Genomic DNA, 16983 nt, shown 5'->3' on the forward strand with positions numbered 1-16983 from the left:
TATGATACCCTTCTCTAACACGCGCTCTCATCACAAAATCGTAGATCATCTACATTGGGATACATAATAAAAGATTTATGATTATGCACATCACGAGGCAAATGATTTATGATTTTGTGTTGGGGGGTGTGTTACACGTTTTTAATAATATATATTCACTTTTATTTATTTATTATTTATTATTTATTATTTTACCCCCTTATCGTCCAAAGAAGATGGCCCGTGGCAAACTCTAGTGCCCTGTTAGGAACGTAAACACGATACATTTTCATCAATCTCGATGCATCGATGACGTGTAAAGAACATCTTTCATCTTTGCTTCACAGTAGTTCATCCGTACATCACTATCGTCGTCCCATGTTTTTTTTAACTCTGGTGGGGCCAAACTCACTTTTAAATGGGACCCACAGTTGGCCATTTAACGTGGTGACGAAGGCATAAGAGGGTGCGTGACCTGGCAAATTCCTCTACTTATAGCCCCAAATTGGGAGCTGCAACCAAAGGCGGGAGAAAGTATGACGAGTGAGAGTCCTTAAAAGAGAGAAAAAACAAAGCTCTGGTTTTTAGCGGAGAAGAAAAAAAGTTTTTCGAAGCTTTCAGGTTCAGCCATGGCGTCTTCTCCTACTTCTTCGTGTTCATCTTCTTTCTCTACTTCGTTTCCTTCTTCTTCTCGATTCTCTTCTCTACCAGTAGCGGCACTTAGAGCTAAAATCATCGAGAAGGTTCAAGAGAATCGAGTAACTTTGATCATCGGGGAGACTGGTTGCGGTACTTCGATTTACTCTTTTTTCTATTTTTTTTTTATTTTTTGCTTCTTAGAACTGTAACAACTAACAACAAATGCATAATTTATAGAAGTTTAATTTTTTTTTTCTACATCTTCTGGTTCTTTCAAACTAGTATTCAAACTGATTTACTAGTTTGATTGGAAAATTTGTAAGAAAAAATCTTTCATGAAATCCAGGGATCGATTTCCTTGCTAAAATTATTTCTAATGAGATCACAATGTCCCCTCAACTACTTTGTTTTAGGAGAATAATCCTGATTCATCTTAATTGCGGTTGAAAATTGCTTGGCTTATAGCTTTAAATGGTTTTTTCCCCTTTTTTCTAGCTTGGCAGACCTTGGAACTTGTTCCCTTGTTTTGTTTTTCTAAGATGAATGTTTGGAACAGGTATCCAAGGTTGGTACTGTAGAAGAAACTTTATTGAAATTCTTTGGTGATTATTATGTAGACCTTGATAGGCTATTTATAGAGATTGCATCAACCAAGATGTATAAATTAAATATAATGTAAAGATCCTAATTAACCTAGATCACTTATATATTTTGAATTTAAATATCATAATCACCGATTCCTAATGTAGAAGACACTAATTAATACATATGATATATATATGTCCTCACAACTTGCCGTTTTTGATAAGATGTATTAACAAGGGAACAATGTATCTCATTCATCTTTATATGACCCATCTTATTCTTTAACACCCTCCTGCAATTGCATGGTTCTAACTAGTTTCATTGAATAATTGTTCTTGATCTCATGAAATTAAATGTTCATGGATGGTTGAAAATCCAAATTGTGCTTGTCGATGGTCATCGTCTGTCTGTGAAATCCACCACTTGTGTATCTACTATTTTTTATCAAGTATTTCGGAGCTAGTAGCTCACTAGATCAGATCTGTCATGATTCTCTAAAGAGTGTATGAAGTAGGATCCTGCAACTTGAATACAAAACTCTCATTGGGGAGGTTTTAGATAAAAAGAAAGTGGAGATTCGTGAGTGTGTAGATTATGAAGGTTTCCAAGAAAAAAAAAGAGATATGTTCGACAACGATAGTGGTGCCATCGCTAAAAAGTGGTTTGCCAAGATTGTGTTTTTAGTAGAGCTTAGACTTTGATATAGGTCAAATAAACTTTATTGAAATTCTTGTATGATCAATGTAATAAAATAGGACGGTTGTCCCCCGTCTCAATCTATCTCCCCATAAAGAACAAGATTTGGCGAACGAATACAAAGGTCAAAGGTTTTATTATTGAGAAAGTCGAAGGAGGTTATTTAGTAGCCATCGCTGGTTTCATTACTTTTCTTCCATTCCGTTCTCTCAAGACCCAAAGGGGAGCGAATGATAAATTCACCTTATCTCGAGGACAACTTTCTACTTGATCATATTTTCTCCTATCCCTTTCCAAGAATACCCCCAACTTTATTGCCTTTCCTCTAATCCTCTTTTCCAATAATACCCTCCAACTTTATTTTCTTTCCTCTTTTACCCAGTTAACACCAAAGAGGATGCCCGTGCCATAGGCATGGACAAACTCTTGTTATTGCATAAACTTTGATAGGATATTTATATGGATTACATCAAGCAAGTATAGAAAGTAATTTAATATAAAGATCCTAATTAACCTAAATCACTAATATTTTTTAAATCTAAATATTGTAATCACCAATACCTCCTAAAATAGATGATGCTAATTGATATATAGTAAGTATATGGCTCTTCATCACAACTTGCCATTTTTGATAAGATACAATGATAATGACACAATGTATCTTATGCCTTTTTATAGCCTTATAGGATGCGCCGTATGCTTTAACAGGTATCGGGGTTGGTTATAAGGGGCTAAAAGGTGAAATTGGATCTAGGTTAAACACTTGACTTGGGTAAAGATCCAATTGATAGATTGGAAAACTCCCATTCATGGGTAACAATCCAATTGAATGGTTGGAAACTACCATGTTCTTGCTAAAACCAAATTAAATACTTCATTTCATCAAATAATTTCAGTTTACTACATCGGCTTGGGTATGAACCCCATTGAGAGGTTGGGAGACTACCTGTTTCATTAGTTAATTTCAGAAACCTACCCCACTTCATCTGATAATTTTGAAAAATTACACTGACTTGTTTATGATTCCAAGTGAGAGAGTGGGTAAAATTCATCTTGGCTTTCATTTTGGGTGAGAGATTAGAAAAAGCCTCATCATTGATGCAATATGAATCAAAGTTTTACGCACTATGGATCATTTTATTTTAAAATTTTAATACATGCAACATGGACTGCCTTACAAGATGGAGGCTGCAATTCAAATGCATTATATATGCTGATTGCGGAGTCATGATAACCTCTGAGTTGCCCTTGTGAACAGTTAATCCTTCAAATTTTGATATGGGCATCCAATGTTCAGTTGAACAAAATTGAGGCTTTTTAAGTAGTTGCTGAAGTTTCTCTTTGTGAGTCGTCAAATTGAGTTAGCTTTCCATGGCATAATCAAAATTCTGTCGTCGAGCCTTGAATCAGTCCAAAAAGATAAGCCTGGTGAGCTATGGATCGTTGATAGGCCTTTGGTTAAAAATTTCAATGGTGGTTTAAATCTGGGCCACAAGAGTATGCAGGGTATGGTATTAGGTCTAGAAATGAGTCAAAATGTTATATGGATCTCCAGTCAATTATTGAAATTGAGATGGATCTTGAGTTATGGGGGTCCAAGATGGATCTTGGATGTGTTACCCAGTTTTGGCTTGGCAATGTGTGTGCAATGGATATTGGGTCATGTACCCACCTCAAATGCTGTTATGATCTTGGGGTTCCCCCATTACACAATGGAAAATAAAAATTTATAGAAAGAGGAAATATTCTTTCCCAACATCTGAAGTCGGTGGAAGCCTCTAGGTTCTTGTTATGACAATGAAGGTAACAATACTTGGTTGTGACATATTCTTCTCGGCAACCCCCATGTTCTAGTTTTGGGCCTAAAGGCGTCGATTCTCTGTGATGATAGATGCTTCTCGGTGCCACAAGTTCTGGTCTTGAAATTGAAGTTGACAGCTTTCATTGATGGCATATGCTTCTTGGCACTTGCAGGTTCTAGTTGCGACAATGAAGATGGCAACACTTATAGTTGAGTTGCAACTTGGGCTTGCACTTTGTGGTGACGACAACAAGGTTGATGGTTCAAAATAATGAGAAGATGCGAGTTTCTAAGACTTTAGATGTGAATGGTTATGATGGTGTAGGTCCAACTACAGGGCCCCCATTGTAGATGGCATTTTTTGTCATTGGAACGAGGTTGATGTTAGTGGAAAAAAAGGGAATCAAAACACATTATATATCTAACATTCAAACAAATGGGTACAAATTATGTACACAATTTCTTAGATTCTGTTAATGCCTCAAGGTGTGCATTACAATCAAGATAGCAATGGTGATGCTTCAATAACAACATGATTTTTTTGCTAAGCAAGCAAGGGGTTAGTGGTTAATGGAGATGAAAGTGGGTTCGACGGGGTTTGAACTTAGGTCTTGGGATCAACTCTCCTCAAGCCTTTAGCACTTAGCTAAGTGGCACCTTCTTCAATAACAACATACTTTTATGAGGTTCATTACCAAATTCCTATGACTATTTTCTCAGGCTCCTTTCAATTTTCTAATACAATATCTCATACAAGTTGGGTTCTCCCAATGGGATCGAGGTCGTTAAATAGGTGTTTTCAAGCCTCCCCCCCCCCCCCCCTCCCGCCCGTGAAATCAAGGGATTAATTCCATTGACAAAAGAGTATCTCTAATGAGATCTTTGCTGTTAAGATTAAATTTGTATTGAACTTTGTTCCATGTATGGTGTGCCGCATGACATCAATCAAATGATGCCACATGGACAACTCATATAAGAAGTCCAAATGACCAGCTTCTCGATTTATCAATTTCTCGGGTGTTGGATCAAGATGCATGAATCTCGAGGGGACGTGCCTCTCTTGTGTATTTTTGCACTCGCATTGTCCATAGATTCTGCTTAAAATCTTTATATAGATTATTTCAAGTTGAATTTTGGAATGCTGCTAGTTGTTTGTTATTATTTCATTTCGTTGATGTTGTATCTTCCATTAACAGCAAATTTGGGGTTCACTTTCAAAATCTTAGTGTGGAATCTAGGTTAGTTTCGTATTGCAGTGGAATTTTATTAGAAGTGGCTGCGAGGGTGGTTTTTGTTGTGCTGATCATGTTTTTTTTTTTTTTTCATTCTCATTTTATAAATGTGATGTTAAATTTAGAGAGTTTGAAATGTTTATACTGTAAAGGATTTGTTATAGTGGAAAATTCAATTGATTTTATGCATGCCCTCAATAAATAAGCTGAAAATTTCTGGATTGTTTCTAATTCATGTAGTTGGTTATTTAAATCATTCCATCTATATTTCCTTTTTTCTTTTTTCTTCTTTATCAAGTCTTAGGCATGCACTTGTGTTTTTTGTACTTGGCAGAAAGTATGAACTGTTCTGTTTTTCCGTTCTCTCTTTTTTATCGTCTTAGGGAAGAGCTCTCAGGTCCCTCAATATCTATTACAAGAAGGAATGGAGCCCATATTATGTACCCAACCTAGAAGATTTGCTGTTGTAGCTGTAGCTAGAATGGTAGCAAAAGCTCAACAATGTGAGGTGGGAGGCGAGGTTGGATATCATATCGGTCATTCAAAGGTCGCATCCGCAAGGTATGCTTAAAGTACGACTTTAATAGAGAAGGTAATTTTGAAAGGTTGATCTCTCTTCAACATGCAAAAACTGCAGTTCCTTTTTAAAACCGTGGTTTTGCATCAAAATTTTGAAATGTGTTGTTATATAGATAGTAGGGTGGTATCTTTTTTTTTTTTTTGATGACAATATAGATAGGGTGGTATCAGTCCATTTGAAACAGTCGTAGCTGTCTTTTTTTCCCCTCACATTTACCATTACTTGTAAACTTAGTTGGGCTTAGTTTGGGTCTTGATCAAATTTTCTCTTTGTGCATACTTAAGCTTTTATGTACTCACCCACTTAGACTACTGTCAATACGGTTTGGCAATTGTGGCATCATTTTTTTTTTCTTTGGTTATTTTGCCCATGCACTTTGATCCAGTCAATTATGAAGCCCTTTATGTTCCCTTGTTGCTTACAGGGTTAAGTACTTACCCAAATCTTTGTCTTTGATGGTAGTGAGTATTGGATTTGGAACTATTAAATATTTTTCATTTAACTGAATGTTGGGTTTGTGTTTCTCGTGTGGCTCATACGGCACTTGATCGTTGATTGGGTTAAACCTTGGTTGTCAGTTTTCAGTATTTGATCCTCAACATGTCTACACCATGGTCATCAAAAGTTCTATATGCACCACAAGAACACTGTACTTTGGCACAAATATGGTTGGATCAGTGGATCTCGATCCGACATTTGTAAAAGGAAACCTAATGACTTGAAAGATCAAGGATCAATCTTTTGTAATAAGATCGATGGTCAATACTGAACAAAGACTGCAGTATATGTTGAATGTGTGGATGAATCTTGTTCCTCCATTCAATTCTGTCTTGGACGTCTTTTGTCAATTTTACTGTTTTCTGATCCACTCTCTCTATCCCAATCCACATTCTTTTTGGCTTTCTTTCTTCTCTTTTAGAATCTTCAATTTGAACATTTCTTCTAACTGGGACTGGAATTGACATTCATTATTGTGGCCAAACAATCTCCATCAAATTTCCACTTAGTTTATCACCTATCGAGGCTATTCCAACACTTTTCCAAATCTTGAATGCTCAACATTCCACCCCATAAGGCATAAAATGATGATGAAAACTCTTAAAGTCAATGTTATTGTCATTTAATATTTGTCAAGGAGCTTTAGAAACCTTGGAAATAACTCTATTTCTTCTTTGGTGATAACACGTATCAGTTTTAGCAAAGTATTGGATATTGTTGATTTGCAATGCCCGAGTGTACGCCTTGTCTCCATGGTAAAGGACTAGTTCCTGGACATCTAGCAGGCTCTTTTTTGACAGATCAAGGTAGGTTTCATCTTTGTGCATTGGGGAGGATGTTGAGTACAACAAGGTGCTTATGGCTTGGAGGGGTTGCATTAATATGCTCAATTTTTTTTGTTGTAAATTACTCAGGCTATATGTGTTTTGCTTCAGTGAAATTTTGCTTTATCTAATGTTATTGAACATTTATATATGAGATTGTACCTTTGGAAGGGGATAAACCAAAGAGGCAAGGACCCAGTCCTTGGTAAAAAAATGATGCAAAAGTGCTATGACCTTTTGTTCTTGTTGTTGCTCTTTATCAATTCTAAGTTTTTTTTTTCCTGCTAGTGTAAGTAGTATGGAAAAAGATTGTTGTTTTGTTACTCTCATTCTTTCGCTGTTACATGATGTCATTGTTTTCCCAGCATATGATGCATACAGTTTGTCCATTTGTCTTTGCATTCCCCTCACTATGTTTTATATTAATATCACAGGTCAAAAATTGTTTTCAAAACTGCCGGGGTTTTGTTGGATGAAATGCGAGATAAAGGGATGGATGCACTTAAATATAAGGTTATCATTCTTGATGAGGTGCACGAAAGATCTGTGGAATCTGATCTCGTTCTTACATGTGTGAAGCAATTTCTGCTGAAAAACAATGATTTGAGGTTGGATTTTGACTTGATTTGGTCAGGTTGAATTTTAAAAAAGTGATTTCAGAAATTTAAATTAACTGCCTGTATCCTATGCATTTTTAACTATTTCTTCAATATCTGATGTTTTTCATATTTGTCAAGGTTGGTATTGATGTCTGCTACAGCGGATATTGCAAGATACAGGGATTACTTCAGGGATCTTGGTAGGGGTGAAAGGGTTGAAGTGCTGGCAATCCCAAACTCCTCCCAACAAACAAATTTCGAACGAAGAGTTTTGTATCTTGAACAGGCAATCAACTCCATTTCACATATATTTGCTTTATTCATTCAGGGCAAGACTTAATAAATGTATCTCTGCTTATATTGTTATATCTGGTTTTGATGTTTGTGATCACTGTTTAGTTGTCACGCATGATTCAGTAATTGTTGCAACTTTCTGAACGTAAATCCATGGATGTATGAGTATAACAATGGCCATCTCATTATTAAAACTATGGGTAGTGGGTATTCTTGAATAGTTAGCATGTTTTTCCAGTGCCTATTGCCATGCATCTTATTGTCTGTTCTTGCATACTTCATAGTTTATCTATTGTCATGAATTTTGGGTGCTTGTACAAAGGGCTGTCAATGTCTGATCTGATTGGTAATTTAGGATCTTGATCAAAATTTTGATTTCCAATGGGGGTTAATTGATCCTATTGGATATTGGATCAGTTCTGGATCAACTGTACTCCTATCCAATAAAACTTGATCCAATTATATAAGTATATTCATAATGCCATGTATTGTGCAATATATGTTGACTATATCTTTATTTTATTATTATTATTATTGTGTTCATTATATTGGATTGTCAACCACTTGATCTTGCCTGAACCTGATCTGTTAGACAGCCCTATTATTTATATGGAGAGAAATATTTAATGATTATTCTGACCTGATTGCCCACCAGGTTGCTGAACTTCTTGGAAAAGATTCAGAATCCGTTTCTGGGCCAAGCCCCTCTTCTGATGCTGAAATCAAGCCTGAAGTGCACAAACTTGTTCATGATCTTGTGTTGCACATTCATGAAACCGAGCCTGACATTGAAAAGAGCATATTGGTTTTTCTCCCAACATACTATTCACTGGAGCAGCAATGGTCTCTTTTAAGACCCTTCCGTTCTTCCTTTATAGTTCACATTCTACATCGCAGCATTGACACTGACCAAGCCCTTATGGCTATGAAAATATGGAAGTCCCACCGTAAGGTATCTTACTAATTAATGTTATTTATTAATTTTTGTTTTTATTTCGGTAAGTATTACTACTTAGTGTTGTTGGCTTGTTTGTGGCCACCTGCTTATTTTTAAAATTCATGGTAGAGAGATATGCAAGGATAATCTGGATAAGCAACCCCTCGATTTTGTTGTGGAAAAACATGTTTCTGTCATTTTATAAAATAGGAAGCAAATGGATCTTGACTACTATGATATGACTTGGCTTTGGATATTAAGCATCCAAAGGTTGACACTCTGGTTGAAGTAAGGAAGGAAAAGGCGCTAAAATATAGAGCATAGAATTTCGTACGAACTCTGGCCCATCTGGAATATTAACTATGTATCACACATGCCTGAGTAAGAAGCACAATTAGAAATGATGATGGTAAAACCACAAAGTTGTTTTCATGACCCCTTTATCACTTCCTAAATAGAAAGTAGGAGGGGTTTGCTATGAAACTTCCATGTCACTTCTCTGCTATATCTGGCTATATTATTTATGTTAGTTGCCCCTTTATTTAATATTTTGGACCTGATTCAATTTGAAGACAAGCTTTCTTTCTTTTTGGTAAATAATGAGAATCATCTTTAAATGATGTGAACTGCATACACACGTGACTCATTTTAATAACATTAGCAGTCTTTTAAAAATTTGGGTTTTTATTCCAGGTTATACTAGCTACAAATATTGCTGAATCATCAGTTACAATACCTGGAGTAGCCTTTGTCATAGACTCTTGCAGATCTTTACAAGTCTTCTGGGACAATAATAGGAAAAAAGAATCAGCAGAGCTTGTCTGGGTGTCTAAGTCCCAGGTACTAAGAGCATCTTATAGTTGGTTTTAGATTTTGTTAAGACGTGATTAATTGATTACAATGATTCGCTGCAGGCTGAGCAACGTAGGGGGAGGACTGGTCGGACTTGTGATGGTCAGATTTATCGATTGGTAACTCGATCATTTTTCAATAAGTTGAATGATTATGAACCTCCATCCATATTGAGACTATCATTGAGGCAGCAAGTGCTTCTGGTTTGTTGTGCTGAATCAAAAGCCATCAATGATCCCAAAGGTATGGTGTTGAGTACTTGATCACGTTCTCACTTCCTTGTGAGATTGTTTGTTGGAGAAACTTTTTGTGCTTACTGTCCAAAAGGATGTGATAGGTAAGATGGTAATAATTGACGTGAGAAATATTGTTTTTGCTTTATGAATCTCCTACATGGACCCATTGAATCAGGACCTCTCCTGTGTATACTCCACATAACGATGTTGTGACATGCCATCTTTACCGTCTGCCGGGGCCAACAAGTCCCATATATTTCCATTTAGAACTTTTAGGAGTGAATAATTCAATTATTTGCAATTTTATTACAAAACATTAATTAGAGTTTTGTTTCTTTTTAATCCAACATTCTTGAATTTCTTCCAAAAATTCTACACATGATGTGTGTGTTTCAATGTTTACATTTCTGCCAAGTCTTGCTTACTGTCCCCAATTTCTGTTTCAATGTTTCCTGCATGAGTGTAGACTGGGAACTCTTTGTTTAGTGCAATGTCTAACATATGGACTTTGATGTTCTCAAGTCTTGTTGCAGAAGGCTTTGGATCCACCAGATTCTGAAGTGATTGAAGATGCATTAAGTTTGCTTGTTCATATTCATGCACTGGAAAAGCCAAATTCTCATAGGGGCCGGTATGAGCCAACATTTTACGGACGGTTGCTTGCTAGTCTCTCATTGTCTTTTGATGCTTCGGTGCTTGTACTCAAGTTTGGAGAAATTGGACTTCTTCGAGAAGGCATTCTGATTGGTATATTGATGGATCAACAACCTCTGCCCATATTTCATCCTTTCGGGCAGGAATCTCTGGTATTATTGCAGCTTTTACATGCATGGTTTAGGCAGTTAGCCCAGTGATCTTCTGTTTCTGATTATTATTTACACTCCTCAGTTTGCCGAGTACATAGACAGCTACTTTGAGGGGAATACTGACAGCACCATCCTAACTGGCAGAAAGGAAGTGACACTCATGGGAAACCTATGTGCATATCAATTTTGGCAACGTGTTTTTAAGGTAAATTTCTATCTTCTGCTTTAAGGGAGCATCACATACTTCATGTAAGGAGAAAATGGACATGGCACACCTCTAAATAAATACCAGCTTGAGTACTTTATAGGTCTTTCCAAGCTAAGATAGTAACTTTGATCAATCTCAATTATGATAATTCTTTGCTGTTTCCTTTCCTGTTGCACAAGTGATATTTGGAAATGTTTTATCCATTCAGAAGGCATGGTTGAAAACATAAATTTTTAAATGTGTTCAACTCAACAATTAAGGGAAACACAACCAATATTTTTTCATTGTGCTGTATTGCACATATATGTATATTGTATGTGTGCAAATGTACGCTAATATCTTCATTTTGAGGATTTTATATCTTGGTGGGCAGCAATCATAGTTTTTTGTTTCACTGATGTAAAAAAAGCCTTGTCACTCAGAGTTTTTAATCCCTCGCATACATCATACATATGTAGCAATTTCTAAAAGAGTTATGTGCTTCTTACAATAAGTCAACGATATTTCCCAAATAGAATATTGGATTTCATCCACAAGGAGGGATTGATTGAGGAGGGTGTTACCCTGAGAACTAGAGCTGGCTGTCTCGGTGAAGATATGCTTCCGTATTATCTGACCACACCAATAAGACTTGAGGGAACATTTTTATAGGACAACCACAGGACCAGTGTTTCTTTACTGTGTGGAATGTTGGTCAAGCAAGAAACAACATGCATAAACGAGCGTATTTGAGGAAATGTGTAAGTATCTTTATAGGCAGTAACATAAGACTCATTAGAGATGGGTTGGTCATGTGCAAGGAAGGCTATTGATAGATTTGGGAAGGAGGCCATTGGAGTAGTTGAAAGCTTGCTCTAATAAAGAGGAGGGAAGGGCACAGATTGTGGTAATGAGATAGGATTTGAGGCTACGAGCATCAAAATAGGATACAACCCTAGGTTGAATGGATGGCAAAATTTAATCTGTATAAATGAATCCAAATATATGGGAGAGGGTTGGATGGTGGCATGGGAAATATGAAATGTTGGCATTCATCTGCATCACATATGCCTGTATTGATTTCCTATTGATGGCATATTGCATTAGTCAACACTTTTGACAATGCTGCACTCTTCCCTTTTTAAGTTACCTAGGTTTGATCGTAATAGCAATGATGTTACATGCCAGATTACCTCTTGCTTCTCTCTTTATTAACCAAACAGAAGAAATCACATACCCTTGTTACCGTTCATTTCTTGTAGTATTTCATAATGTTAATTTAGCTAGGTACCTGTTGGGTGGCATTTGAAATTTCATTTGTTTACATTTCACATATTTTGAATGTGTCTAGTTAATTATTGTCCCGTTTTTTTTTCCTGAAGGATAACCATCGCCTTGAGCGGCTGAAACAACTTCTCAAGTCTGATGTGCCAAAAGCTACTCAAATACCATTCCCTAAACTTGAAGAGGAGTGGTGCTCTTCCCATAATCTTGTGCAGAAATCACTACATCATGTTTCTGAAATATGTATGGTTTTATAGTCATTATCAAACATAAACTCTCATAAGTGAACACTCATTTGAAAGTTTTGATCTTCTTTCCTTTCAGATGAAGATATACTAAATGTACTGCACCGGTTCCGTCCCCAATTTATTGCTACATCAAATGGACTACCCTCTTACTATGAACCTTACGAATTTGAGCACACATGCCATCTTCAATCTCTGCCAGATACGGGTGCAGTTTTTGCCACTGATGAACTCCTTGATCCAACTTCTGAAACAAGGACATGTCGTACTTTACCTTTTGTCAGTTCTTACCACTTTCAATCCAACGCTGTGGCTGAACAGTTGGGAACCATTATCAAGGAGGTATTATTTCTTGTGTCTTGTGCCTTTTGCGCTGGTATCGTAATGTATTTGCCATCAAAATTGATCTTTTGTTCCCTGGTTCTGTTAATCAGATTAGAGTTCAGTATACAGAAGACACCACTGGAGATCAGAAAAAATCTGTAGATGATGTGGGTTCTCTTGGCAGGAATGAAGTTTCTCTATGTAAATTCTTTATGAATGGATTGTGCAACAGAGGCAGTCAATGTTCCTTTTCTCATTCCCTTCAAGCCAAAAGACCTATCTGCAAATTCTACTTTTCTTTTCAGGTGTTCCACTTGTCCCATTCAATTTATTACTATATATATATATCTCATATATGTTCATCAAGTCCTTGTTTTTTTAGTCTGTCATCAAGTTTATATAGTCCATCACACCATCTTGTTAAGCTGATGGAACAAGACTTCTTGACCAAGATAGAACAAGACAGTAGGAGGAAATGACATCTTTTGAACAGGTAAAACTAATTTTGATGTCTCATCATCACCAAAGCCTTGTCCCAAGATTTGTTCTTCATTTTGGGATAAGCTTTGATGATAATGATGGAGAGGACAAGAGAAGTTGAGGTTATGTTATGTATCTTCTCGGCATCTTACAAAAATGAAAGGTCTGCCCAGATGGTCCTTGATGGCACTCTATGAATCATACTTGTTATCTATAGTGTTTGAAATATCATTGGGTTCTCTATCAAAAGAAACCTGGACTTGAGTTGTGGTTAGATCTACTCTCATGCACTGTTGAGTTGTTTCAAATCTGTGTGGAAAATTCCAGAGGAAGCTTATCGTTTTTTCATCCTGTAATGTTTCTACTCCACAATCTGTAAATTTACCTAGAGCAATTTTGACTAAACCTTGAACATGGAACTCCTAGTCTGCACATTTTATCCCTATGCCATATTGTTATGATTTTTTTAATTGCAAAACCAAATATAGAAAACAATGTCATAACTTTCTTCCCTTTTGATGCATTCACTCATGAACTTGGCAAAGCTTGGATTTTGTGTTATACCACAAAAACTGCCAAACTTTTGAGTCTTGATATTTTGTGCAAAAATCAAACATAATGAAATATGGATTGCATCACCCATTTGTCAATCCTAAGGTGTCACATGTCATCGTACCAACTATCAAAATATCCAAAAAAGAACAATAATCATTTTTCCTGTAATTGTCAATTTTTGTTGTCTTCATGGTGGTTTTCTCAATTAGTTTCCTATCAGATTCTGGAGACACTTTTTGTTATCTTGGCTATTTTTACAAGGATGGAGAGATTGAAGATGATGCTCCCTATAGAATTAGAGCTGGTTGGTTAAAGTGGAGGATGCTTCTGGAGTGCTATATGACCGTCATATCCCAATCAACCGTAAGGAAATTTTTATAAGACTGCAGTTAAGACTGGCCATACTTTATGGAGCTGTGTGTTGGTCGATGAAGAAACAACATGGTCACATATTTAGCAATAGCACGAACAAGGATGCTGAGATGGATGTGGAAAGACCGTGAAATATAAAATTAGAAATGAGTTCATTTGTGAAATTGTGGGAATACCCAATAGATGATAAAATCCCCATCAAATAAAAAGGGGAATTTTATAAGACTGCATTAAGACCGGCTACACTTAAGGAGCTGAATTTTGAGCAATCAAGAAACAACATATCCATAGATGAGGATGCTAAGATAGATGAGTGAAAAGACTAAGAAAGAAATGTGAGCACTCATGAAACTGTAGTAGTAGCCCTAATAGGTGATAAGCTAAAGGAGGGTTGATTGATATGTTTGTCTATGCACAACAAAGACTGTTAATAGTCCCAATTAGAAGTGAAGTGCAAGGGAATGCTCTAAAAGAGTGGAAGGCAGATTGAAAGGACGTGGATTGAGATAGTGAAAGTAGATTTGATGATTCTTGACTCAACGGGAGACATGCCTTTTGACTGAATTTATTGAAGAATTAAGTTTTGTTCAGCCAGCTCAGATTTTTGGGATAAATCTTTGATAATGATAATGAGGGGGCTGAAGCCAAACTTCTTTCCTAAGAGCCTTCTGTTTCTGACTACTTGGAATCACAAAATTTCTATGTTTCAGTTCATTGTTGACAAGCTCTGACCAATTCTATTAATCATCATGAGTTTGAGCAGCATTGTTACATTGGGGTATTCCTGTTTTTCTCTTCCATCTTCGTTAGGATCTTACTGTTTAATTTTCTTGTTGCATTTTTTTTTTTGTATTTAGATTATCTGGCGTTTTGTGTGCTTGTTAGTCTGGTGATGGGGGGCTGGGTTGGTCTTGTTGATAGTTAAGACCTAGAGGATGGTCTTTCAGTGAGAACCTTCTTCAAGTTACACACTTACACTGCAGCCATAGCTATGTACTTAGATGGATACTGGAGTGTTTTGATTACCTTACAAAAATACAACCACATAATTTTGACCGCATGCTTATGTATCAAGAATACATAAACTATGTCTCAGAAAGGAAATAATGGAACAACAGTTTAATGTTTATGAATTTGCATCAGAATATTTCATGATTATGCTGGATATGAATCTTTGTGCAGAGGAAACATAATTTTTATTTTTAACCTCTGATATGTGGATGAGCAGGGATGCCGTAATGGAAATTCATGTTTCTTTTCTCACGATGTCAACCCATCTGTTCCATTACTCAATGGTAGTCCAAGCTTTTGCATGCCAGGAAATGAACATGCTGATGCCGCTTCTTTTCTGAGCTTGCTACCCACAACTCCTAATGGATGCGTTCTATTATTGGATGATACCGATTTGCATTTTTCATCCAATCTCTCTCAATACCTTGATCCAACCAATATAATCTCCACGACAGGTCTTCCACACACCTCCATATTTGATGACTCATTGTTGGGCGTCAGAATTATGTGGGGTTTGAGTCATCCATTGCAGGCAATCATATCCAATGCAGGAGAAAACAGCATCCCGTGGAGAGATGTTCAGTGTGTTATGTGGTTCCCTAAGTTCACGGTCGATGATAGCTTGGAAGGTCAGAGGGACCTCTTACAGAAGTTTTTTGAGTATCTTGCTATCAGGATTTTGGCTGACTCCTTATATGAAATACGAGTGATTCTTACTATGAACAATGTCAGATTTTCACAGCTTCAGGTACGATCTGTTGCAAGTCTTCCAATGTTCTTAGTTCCACCATACTATGAAATGTAATATGGGATAATCACATAAAGGGAATCCCTGGTGCTACCTGGTGGAATAGCTTGCACACATATTCTTTGCCCAACACTTCATGAAGCATCCTCACCCATCTTGAAATTTTGAAAATTTAAAATTTTATAGGACTGCAAGTCATGTTTGTCCAATGAGTTGCATTTGCATGACTTAATAGTAGCCTTATATTTGGTCTCTCCCTAAAAGAACTTGTGGGTTGTGGCCCCGTAACTCAGTGGGACCTATCAACGATTCAAGTTCTTGTGATGGTGATCACCATACATGGTAATAACGATGATGATGGCTTATCTGTTAATTGGTTTTTTTCAGGTGGAAAAGTTGGGTAGGGATTGTTTCTTCTTCCTCACGGAGTCATTTCTGCTTGATGAATCAAGCTTTGGCGAGGTCTCAGACAAATAATCTTAAAGAAGCCGATGATGGTATCAAAGGCTGTCTCATATGTTTTTGACCTTCATCCACCAACTGACATCCAGTTTGGAGATTATGCTGCCAAACTTCACAAGTGTCTGCAGAATAACCAGTGAAACATGAGCTCTGAAGGTTGGGGAAGTATCAGTTTTCTAAATATAAAATTGTACAGGGTTAGACTGGTTATAGAGAATAGAGGTTAGCACTAGTAGTTTATTATATATATATATATATAATCAGAAGTTATTAGGGGTTTTGAGAGTTTGAGAATCTCATGTGTGTTTTATTTCCAACTTGGTCACAAAACTAATTATTTTTAAATATAAATTACAAAAAAATATCCAATGGTCCAATGCTAGTACAAATTACTGCAACATGATTGTTCAATTATCCAACACCATTAAAATTATGAGGAATGGTAACACGAGAAACAAGTGGAGCCATGATTTCATGGGTTGTGTCGAGTATGGTCTGTTCTTGCATAAAAGCTCCCTTCGACTGATTAAGAATGATGAACTACGAAGATTAAAACAAAGAACATGAGATTTACGTGGTTTGACAAAATTGCCTACGTTCACGGGTGGCGATAATTCTTTATTGATGAAAATTGCGAAAATACAATACAATTTTTAGCGTTTCTGAACTTAAAATATACATGGCATGACTCATGACCCTGGGGTTGCTTACAGGTGCTGAGAACCTTCAAACCAGCTTAGCCAATAAAACATAACCA

At 36.6% G+C, this 16983-nt stretch overlaps 1 protein-coding gene across 1 annotated transcript; it reads left to right on the forward strand.

The window, feature by feature from the left end:
- The first annotated feature begins 475 nt into the window (after window positions 1-475).
- On the forward strand, window positions 476-16608 carry LOC147402464 (zinc finger (CCCH type) helicase family protein). Its single transcript, XM_086444134.1, is given in 15 exon segments — window positions 476-768; window positions 5316-5493; window positions 7269-7442; window positions 7572-7719; window positions 8383-8679; window positions 9358-9504; window positions 9579-9759; window positions 10275-10558; window positions 10641-10763; window positions 12128-12272; window positions 12354-12616; window positions 12709-12903; window positions 15234-15764; window positions 16152-16233; window positions 16236-16608. Coding segments are annotated over 15 exon segments (3039 nt in total). The 5' UTR covers window positions 476-608; the 3' UTR covers window positions 16367-16608.
- Window positions 16609-16983: the final 375 nt, after the last annotated feature.

The sequence above is a fragment of the Akebia trifoliata genome, chromosome 5 (genome assembly GCF_017979445.1).
Source record: "Akebia trifoliata isolate Shusen 1 chromosome 5, ASM1797944v1, whole genome shotgun sequence".
Classification (NCBI taxonomy): domain Eukaryota; kingdom Viridiplantae; phylum Streptophyta; class Magnoliopsida; order Ranunculales; family Lardizabalaceae; genus Akebia; species Akebia trifoliata.